Source organism: Miscanthus floridulus, chromosome 13, assembly GCF_019320115.1.
Source record: "Miscanthus floridulus cultivar M001 chromosome 13, ASM1932011v1, whole genome shotgun sequence".
Lineage (NCBI taxonomy): Eukaryota > Viridiplantae > Streptophyta > Magnoliopsida > Poales > Poaceae > Miscanthus > Miscanthus floridulus.
The window spans coordinates 68,463,438-68,473,631 of record NC_089592.1 but is presented as its reverse complement, the minus strand read 5'-3'; the positions used below and the strand labels follow the sequence as shown (position 1 = coordinate 68,473,631).

At 47.3% G+C, this 10,194-nt stretch overlaps 1 protein-coding gene and 1 pseudogene across 1 annotated transcript; one reads left to right on the top strand and one right to left on the bottom strand.

The window, feature by feature from the left end:
- The first annotated feature begins 947 nt into the window (after positions 1-947).
- On the top strand, positions 948-3,968 carry LOC136501235 (probable purple acid phosphatase 20; annotated as a pseudogene).
- Positions 3,969-4,285: 317 nt separating this feature from the next.
- Positions 4,286-5,508, bottom strand: LOC136499962 (uncharacterized). Its single transcript, XM_066495435.1, is given in 2 exon segments — positions 4,286-4,566; positions 4,569-5,508. Coding segments are annotated over 2 exon segments (1,221 nt in total).
- Between the last annotated feature and the right edge of the window lie 4,686 nt (positions 5,509-10,194).

The window sequence follows — 10,194 nt, the reverse complement described above, 5'->3', positions numbered from 1 at the left end:
CGATAGCCTGTGAAGTTTGGAGCCTTCGTTTCCAGGATTAAGCGTAAATCCCTGTTATGCTCTATTTTTTTACGTGAAACTGTTGCTGTTATTCACTTATGATGTCACTATATGTATGAAATTTGATCCTGGCGTACATATAGGTAGCACTTGGTTTTGTTTTAAAACCGGGTGTGACAACATCCTATGCCCCCCCCCCCCCCCCCCCCCCCCCCCCCCCCCCCATACTCAGTGTCATCGTCGAAACAACTTGTCCCGACGAAGAATGCGTTGTCTCCCAAGCTATCCACAGGCTCAATGTTGTTCTTCTCATGGTGAACCTTGTGCACATCGAATCCGACTGTTCGTAGCACTCCAGGCTCCACGTTCTCTTCATATTCTGCAATCCTGAACAGTTGTAGGACACCGGGGTTGGCACGATATAGACATTGCATATCTTGGCCATTGGCTTTTTGTGGATCATTCTCTGGCTCTCAGTCAGTTGGGCCCTTGACCTTAAATAGAAGATGAATCGTCCATCCGATTCAGATTGGATTTTGATCTCCGATCAGCACACGGGATAAAAGGTTCTTGGTTGTAATTTGCAAAATTAATAAAGCCTTGTTATGAAAAGCACACCTTCAAAGTGTCTTTCCACCCCCAAAAAAACCACAATTTTTTTGAGGTGTAAAAAAACACGTTCAGAGAGAGAGGGTCAGAGGGAGACTTGATTCCGGCTAATAATACCGGTGTCGCAAACAGATTACGACGTCGTTGACATCATCTTGGACATCTTCAAAGAAAAGGATTTTGATGGAGATGGATGAACACGTGGCCGGCCACAAACGCGAGTGACATCACCTGCTCCTCCTCCGTGACCCCTGCAACAAAAACACCCAAGTCCCGCCCGTCCATCGGTTCCTGTGCCTGCACTCAACCTCTGTCTCTCCAACCTCCATGTTCCTTCTTCGGATGTCCAAAACATTAATACTAAACACTCACACGTCACCCAGATTTGACCAAAACACAGCATATCCAAATGCCAGATTCCTGTTTGGCAGGCAGGCTGATAGATAGATATAGATAATCCAGAGTATAGCTCATTAATTTGTGAGATATATGATGCACCGAGCTGGCCGCCTCGCCTCCGTGCAGTGTGCGTAGCCCCGCCGTATGTCTATATAAACCCCCATTTCAGCCTGCATCCTCCTCCAAGCTGTCTAGATTATTCATTCAGGCAACCTCGAGCAGCTTGTGGTGAGTGGTGGCAACGGCCATGGCAACAAGCAGCATGGCGCTGATGGCGCTCCTCGTCGTCCTCGCCGCCTCCGCGCTGTCCCTGCTCCCGGCGTCCCTCGCCGTCACCTCGCCGTACGTGCGGCCGGCGCCGAGGGCCACGCTGCCCGTGCTCCGGTACGACGACGCCGCCGACGGCCAGACGCCGCAGCAGGTACTACACCGCTAATTTGCTGTCCCTTCCAACAGCCTCGGGGCTCAGGCTTTTTTCTGAAACACCATACCACAGCGATTTTTTCTGCATCATCAGACACCAGAGTTCGTCGCGATTTCGTTTGCATGGTCAATGCGGTTGCGTGCGTTACCGGTGACATCTATATCTGAGATCAGCAAGAGAAACTGTGTACTTCTGGTGCAAGATCGAAAGAAAAAGAGTCCAAGAAGAATATCCTACCCTATCCCGGTACCAAACTAGAAAACCTTGGTCTAATCTGCCGCGTCATGTGGCACAGCGTGGCGTCTCTGTTGTTGTTCACGAATTGAATACAATGTACTAGGGAATGGGACGGTAACCCTAGCCTCTCACGCCTTTATCCCCAGGATGGTGCCATCCCCCACGCTCGCCCCAAATCTTCCCGCCTTGCATCGCTCATCCCGGCTCGTGAGGGAAGGAAGATTTCGGCAGACGGAGGGATGCGGAATGGGAGGAGGCAAGTGAACGAGGGGTGGGGGCATATGGTGCGGGTGGGGGAACCAAACTAGACCAAAGTGCACGAGACGGTGCAGGATGGTCCCTAGGACGCCCCCCTCCCAACTACCACCGTGGAGAACAGACAGGACGCTCCTTTGGGGATTTTTGGTTTCCTGCTTTCCCTTTCATCCCCATCATCCTTGTTTTTATTGTTTCTGGCAATGTCGGCATGCCGTTTGGCCTACTATGTGCTTTGGTGTTTCTTGTCGCTAATCATGGGCTACCCATGAAAAGCAACTTTCGGTTAGTGTTGCTGATGGTGCAATCAATCGCACACGGCTAGTGCTGCAGTCATGGCAACCTCGATCTACTCTTCACTATCTTCTCCTCGATCCGTTGGAAATTGGAAGCACAACATGCATGACCAAACATGCGATCATTATACACGGCAAAGTGTTTGATATGGTCCGTGTGAAAACCATCACTGCAAACGTGCTATGCTAATGTTATAGGAGAAATAAAATTGGCCACTTACAAAAACTTTGTGCAAATTTCATTCAGGTGCATATATCAATGGTCGGGCCCGACAAGATGAGGGTGACATGGATCACCCACGACGACGCGCCGGCGATCGTCGAGTATGGCACGACGTCAGGCAATTACCCGCTCTCCGCCACCGGAAGCACGACGACCTACTCCTACGTCCTCTACCACTCCGGGAACATCCACGACGCCGTCATCGGCCCGCTGCAGCCCAGCACGACATACTACTACCGGTGCAGCTCTAACCCATCGCGCGAGTTCTCCTTCCGGACGCCGCCGGCCACCCTCCCTTTCAAGTTCGTCGTCGTCGGTAATGCACCTGTTACTCTGCTATTTTCACTGCAAGAGCTTCTTGCAAATATAATGTCGCCATGTCGTTGGCACATCATTGTGTGGTCTTGATAATGAACATTATTGATAATGTGGCAGGCGACCTTGGCCAAACCGGATGGACGGCGTCCACGCTGAAGCACATCGCGGCCGCCGACTACGACATGCTCCTCCTCCCCGGCGACCTCTCGTACGCCGACTACATCCAGTCGCGGTGGGACTCGTACGGCCGCCTCGTCGAGCCGCTGGCGAGCGCGCGGCCGTGGATGGTGACCGAGGGAAACCACGAGGTCGAGAAGCTTCCCTTCGTGAAGCCCTTCAAGGCCTACAACGCGCGGTGGCGCATGCCGTACGACGACGGCGCCTCGCCGTCGGGCGACAACCTCTACTACTCCTTCGACGTTGCCGGCGGCGCCGTGCACGTCATCATGCTGGGCTCCTACACCGACTACGCCGCCGGCAGCGCGCAGCACCAGTGGCTCCGGCGCGACCTGGCGGCGATCGACCGCGGCAGGACGGCGTTCGTGGTGGCACTGGTGCACGCGCCGTGGTACAACAGCAACAGGGCGCACCGGGGAGAAGGGGACGCCATGCGCGGCGCCATGGAGGAGCTCCTGTACGGCGCGCGCGTGGACGCCGTGTTCGCGGGGCACGTGCACGCGTACGAGAGGTTCGCGCGGGCTGTACGGCGGCAAGGAGGCCCCCTGCGGGCCGGTGTACGTCACCGTCGGCGACGGCGGCAACCGGGAGGGGCTGGCGAAGAAGTACGTGAACCCGCAGCCGGCGATCTCGGCATTCCGGGAGGCGAGCTTCGGGCACGGGCGGCTGGAGGATGGTGAACGCCACGCACGCGCTGTGGACGTGGCACCGGAACGACGACGACCAGCCGGTGGTCGCGGACCAGGTGTGGATCACCAGCCTTGCGGCCAACCCGGCTTGCAACAGAAGCAAGAACAAGATGTGAACAAAGCAAAGGGCAGACTACAGTGTCTTTACTGGCTTGAGTAGCAGTTTATTAAATTTATAAGTACTAGGTTAAATGCCCGTGCGTTACAACGGGTACACATATAATATCACGATAACATATGTATGAGCGCGTGTTATACTATATCTAAAATAGATACTGCAATCGTGATGTTTTACAAGTTGCAATACATGAGCATTCACCTTAATCATAACAAGTTTGTGTTTTACAATACATGTTTTACAATATATTATACAATTAAGAATCTAATCTCTCAATGTTTCGACCAAGAGAACGTGCTTTGCACGAACATCAAGCTACAGCTGGTCACCAATCAAAGATAATCCAGAAGATTTTCAAGTTCCAAGATGCAGTCATCTAACTTCTTGCAGCTGAAGCATGTAGATAGTTGAAGCTGTAGTTAGAAGTATCCTGCATATAAGTTATTTGTTAATTTTTAAAGTTAAAGTACTATTGATATATCTTGAAAAAATATGTATCGACGTATAATGCATTACCTCTTTCATAGAGTTATAACCTCTTTATATACAATATTCCTTGTGAATATATCCTTTGTCGGTCTCTTCTTCTCCTTCCCTTTTTTTTTCCTTGTTCACGTCCTTCTCAGCAGTCGGCACAGCCAAGATCCTAATGTTCGATCTTACTGTAGCTCTTGATAGCGCCACATACAATTGGCCATGCGAGAACACTAGTTCCGGCAAGTATACCCTGACGTTAGGGATAGTCTGTCCCGGTGCCTTGTTAACAGTCATTGCGAAGCTGAGCCAAATAGGAAACTGCTTTCACTTAAATTGGAATGGAACATCTCATCGTCCGACGGGCATAAGGGTATTCGAGGCAGAAAAACCTGCTTTCCAGCGTGCTGTCCCAATACAATTTCAGTGTCTATGGTATTCTTTTGGAACCCTCGTATGATAAGCTTGGTACCATTACAAAGTCCGTTCGCAGGGTCAATGTTACTAAGCAATATGACCGGACAACCAATCTTCAGCTTCAACACATGTGGAGGTAGACCATTGGGTGTCAAAGTGTTAAGGAATTCCTCAGGGTAGTAGTTGTGCGGATCGTCCACCGCACAGTCAAAGCTATGGTACACCATCTCATCCCCGTGGAAACGACCTATCATCTTCATATTAATCATATCAACCCATTTGTTCCACTTAGATAATATCGCTCGAGAGGTGATATAATCTTTGCTTGACATATTTGCATTGAGGTTAGGGAATATGCAATCAATTAGAGTATCAAGATCACTATCTTCCCTGGTGTGCGGAACACATATATCATGAGGAAGACAGATTTCATCATCAAAAGTTGCCTCCTCAGAACCTCCATCGACGCTCAACAAGTATTCTGCAAACCACGGGTCGCTCTTTGCCCTCATGTTGCGCACCAATTTTAGATGCCACATGGAATCCCAAAGGTACGACATCCGCAGTGAGGCACCAACTACCTGAGCCCTTGACCCTCTCCGAACAACGGGAAGAACCTGTCTGAAATCTCCACCGAACACCACGGTCTTCCCTCCAAATGGCAACTCTGGTCGGTCCATTATATCACGAAGGCTGTTGTCTAGTGCCTCAACACCTTGCCTCTTTATCATTGTCACCTTGTCCCAAATAATAAGGGATGCGGCCCGAAGCAGCTTGGCAGTACCACTATGTTTCGTGAAGGTGCAAAAGGCCCCATTATCGATGGTGAGAGGAATCTTGAAGCGTGAGTGGGCGGTTCTGCCACCAGGCATTATTGAGGCCGCAACACCAGATGTAGTTGTTGCCACTGCAATCTTTTTCTAATTGCGTATAGTAGCGAGAAGTGCTCTGTACAGATAAGTCTTTCCGGTCCCGCTAGGACCATCCACAAAGAAGAGACCCCCATCCTCGGTATCAATCGAGGACATGATCTCATCGTATGCAGCCCGCTGCTCCTTGTTAAGGGTGTCTGATAGAGCCATGTCATCCTCGTTAACCTCAATGCTAGCCTCCTCAAAAATCTCTCTAGGAATATCACGAGAGGCATCATATGTGTCGTCGATATCAGGAAGTGGGTACATCTTTATATCCTTCTGCATTGATTGTAGCAATTTTTGAATATCCATGAGGACCATCTGCTCCACCATGAAGGTGGATTGATTATTGCGCCTATAGTCCTCCGACATTGCCTCCTTGTGTTTCTCCCATAGTCCAAACACATCATTGGGCTCATAAAATACCAATATTGTTGCAAAGAGCCTTCGCAGCGCATATGGCATCATCCACCCGGTTGCCTCAGCGAGACTCTCATTCAACGTGTTGTCCTCTTCGATTAAGCCCCTTCTTTCTGCAGCTTCACGGAAGGTCGGTAGGATTTTGCCATCCATGGTCCTTAGACACTCAAACGAGGTTGCACCTGCCACGTGGTTTAGGAGAACCCTAAGATAGTAACGCTCCCTCTCGGCTGGATTGGCAGACACGATTCTTCCAATCTGTCGTAATGTATCACTGACACACCCTATTTTGCCAAACTTTGCCCTATGCTTGCCATGTATAGAACTCGAGAAAGTCCTGATACAATATATCTCGAGTTGTTTCATCTGTCCTATTCTTCTCGAAGTACGTTGTAAGCATTGACTTGTCAGCACCTGGATGATCAAGCGCTCGTCGAATCCCATGGCGCTGATGAAATGACACCATGTGCATGTCTGGAAGATGTAGCTATAAGGACAAAACAGAAGGGTACCTATCACTCAAATCAAACCCGTATATCCTCCACAAGGCTTTTGGGGGGTTACCCATCTAGCATCTCTGTACTACTTGATCTCATCAATGTTCCCTTCACTATTCTCCTTGTCAGCCTCTCTCATAGCCACAGACGCCCGGTCATGACCCTTATAAATGTACTTAAATAGATACTTGACTGCCTTGATGCTCCCACATGCCTCAACATTGATGTGGCAGTTGAATAGATGGAGGAGATATGGGTTGTAAGGCATGACCCATCTGTTGTCAAGCTCGTGTCCGCGAACTTTTTCTTTTCGGCCATCTTCATGCTGTTTGTAAACTAGGATATGAATCCTTGCCTTGTACTGTGACATCGCAGAAAGGTCTAGGGTAACGGTTCTTGCAGGAATCACAATCCTTTGTGCATGGATAATCATGATTAAACAGTCCGCAAGGGCCATGCATCATATGTTTGGTAACCATCTTGTACAAGACTGGGTACTTCTTGTTTGGGAGCTCTGCTGAGATGAGGCGATCATACTGCTCTGGACATGTGATCTTGTACTTCCTATCCATGATTAGCAAAAAACGTGCATGCAGCAGACCCTTCTTCTAGAACTCCACAACATAAACATGTGCTCGCACCTTTCCAAGGATATCCTTTTTTAGTAGTCTATCCTTCAGCTCTTGTAGTTTTGCTCTAAAGACCCGAACAACGAGATCTGGACGATCCTGTGGTGTCTGGCTAGGGTAGAGTTCATGCTTGATCTCATCCTAGTTTGGGTTACATGTCATAGTTAGGAAGATGTCCAGTTTACCAAACCTCCGTACCAGAGCCATGGCGTCCATGTATCGACACTTCATGTCACGGGGGCCTCCAATAAATGATGAAGGCATCACTATCCATTTTCCAATAGCTTCTGCTCTACCTTCATCGGCATGTAGGCTATCAACCAATCCTTGGTAGAGGTCGGCCCGAATATCATCTTGATGGTTGTGTATATAATCTAGTCGAGAACTCTCGATCTTGATGTATGTGTCGACTGCAAACTACTGGAATAGACGCTTGCCAGTATAGTATGGGGTTAAATATTCCTGGACACATCTGAAACTTGTAGCAGTAGTAGTCACGCACAGACATGCATAGTCTACCTGTGGAGTCTACAAAAAATAGCCATGAATTAGAGTTGTTTGTAGAATAACCACTGAGTTACATGTATGCAAAGTATTTAAATAAGAAGAATAACAACCCTATTCTTCTTCTGACCCACTACGAGCCTTCTGTAGGGCACGATACCCGATGACTTCTTCCATACTAACTCCTTTCTTCGAAATATCCATGTGCCACCCAAGCTCACCCTTAGGGAAGAATAGAGGGTATGAAAGAGCATCATAACATCCATGATATGAGCGGATGCCATGTCTGCTTCTATCTTTCCCATGTAGGACAACACTATTCTAGAACTGACCAAGGAGTTCGCTTCCCTCAATCCAAACAGCAGCCACCTCTGAAGCTGACAGGCACATTGTATGTTCTCTGGTCCAGCCTCTGGTCAAGGTTTAGTGTGACACTGATAGTCCTTGAGGTGGTCAGCCTAGCCCAAACTCCTAAGTTGTTATGAGTATGGGTTGTCATGAAGGATGGCCACAAGCCTCTCAATGACTTCCTTGTCTTTTTGGCACTTCTCTTCACGACATCGTCGATAGCGGTGCTCAAGGCTTGGGTCATCATCATAGAAGTAAAGCTCAAGATGTCTTGGCTCCTTACCATCTTCTTTGCCAAATGACCTTATGTTATGATAGATCTGGCCGTGTGCACGTAAGGTGTATATGCCACAGTTTTTCATGTTTGCAGTAGCGCTATCGAGGCGACAATATAGAGAAGTGAAAGAGAAATAGCCATTGAAAAACCTAATGTTGTTACGAAAGTGCCAAGCATCTACGTCGTTACTTGACCAAAGCCTCATAAGCTCATCAGGTACGTTCGGTTCATTGAGCTTGATCTTTCCGTTGCGACAACAGAACCTAGGTGGTTCATGTTCAAACCTTTTCGCATCGTAGTGCTCGCAATTTGCGACATGTTTTAGCATATGGGTATATGTAGGCATGTTACTATACACCTTTTCGTATTGGTCAGGTACTTTAGGGACATAAGCTGTCTTCCTCAAGGTCATTGTCTTGGACATCGTCATCATCTGAAATGACATTTAAGCCACAATAGTTTAGATAATGCAGTTGAATATTTGATTTCTTTTCGGTCTTTCGCACAAATACCTTGCCCAGCAAATAGGTATCCCTCATCCTCTTCATCATCCTCTTCAAATATATCTCCCTCATCATCATCTACGGCCGTCAAACATACATGAGTTAGTAGAACTATGGGTAAATATAAACAAAGGAGTTCAAATAGTTTATAGAATGTTAGAAAATAATGTAAATTACCACTGTCATCAAATAGTGGTGCCGTCGGTGCGGTTGATGTAGGCTAAAGGCTAGGTTCCTGTCCTTTCTAAAATCATGTAATGACCATTGTTGAGTTAGGTATAATATGATATATAATATAAGTCACCTAAATGGGATCACGAGGCATCAATATTTACCGTTGTTGGTCAGTACTGATTGAGGCAAGGGTGTGTTATCATTTAGGTGTTCTTCAGCCATGCATTCATAATTATCAAACAGTGGTGCCATCGGTGTGCCTGATGTAGCCTGAATGTACATTGCTGCATTTTCTGTTAATCATAGAATGACCATGGATTGGTGAGATATAATATGGTATATAGGTCACCTAAATGGGATAATGAGGCACCAGTATTTACCAGTTGTTGGTCACAACTGATTGAGGCAAGGGTGTGTTAGCAGTCCACTCGGTCTTTAGCCATGCAGTCACCATCTATACTAGGTGCCCTTGTGTTCAACCCAATGCGACGCTCAAATATCGTTTTACGACGTGTCAACAATGCACGTCTTTGTCATGTTGGAACATGTGATCTCTGTGTCATATGGCCAGGCAGTAACTCATTGCATCCTTCATCATCGGCCTCCTCATGAGGTGGAGGAATATAAATAGGTGTTGCACTGGACTTTGGGATAACCCAATCACTAGGATTTCGTCGTGGATCCGTGAGCTCTAGATTGGCCCACAGCGGGCCACACAAGCTCAAGAATAAATAATGGGTTCTCCATTGCGATAGAGTCCGGGTGCAGGGTGTGCTTCTGTACCTCTTTGAATTTTTTTCTTAGACAATTTTAATGCCTCTTTACACTTGGGTTCCCTATTGTGCAGCCTTTGGTGCTCACGCCTTGCTTCCCTCTGTTCAGGTGTCATGTTTTTGTACCATTCACTCTTGTAGTTACCTTTTGATGTACTTTGCACACATGTTTCATTAGCATCGGGAATAGGGGTACTGGTGAAACCAATAGTGCTCTCCTTCTCTATAGTCTCCTTTTCTAGCTCATCTATCAATGTAATCATACAAATACATTCATTAGCTTTATTGGGTCATATTATTGCAATATCATTTTGAAAGACCTAAAATATTTCAGCATCTTCAATTACATGATAATCGTGTGGACATGTTCTCATCAACAATATTGTTGGTCTGATAGGAATCATTCCTATGGAGCCAATCATTTGTTTCAATAGGACCAATGTTTTCCTTATTTGATGCAGCGTCGTCATCTACAAAATTTTATACATTACATATATCTGTAATAAGAAAAAATAAATG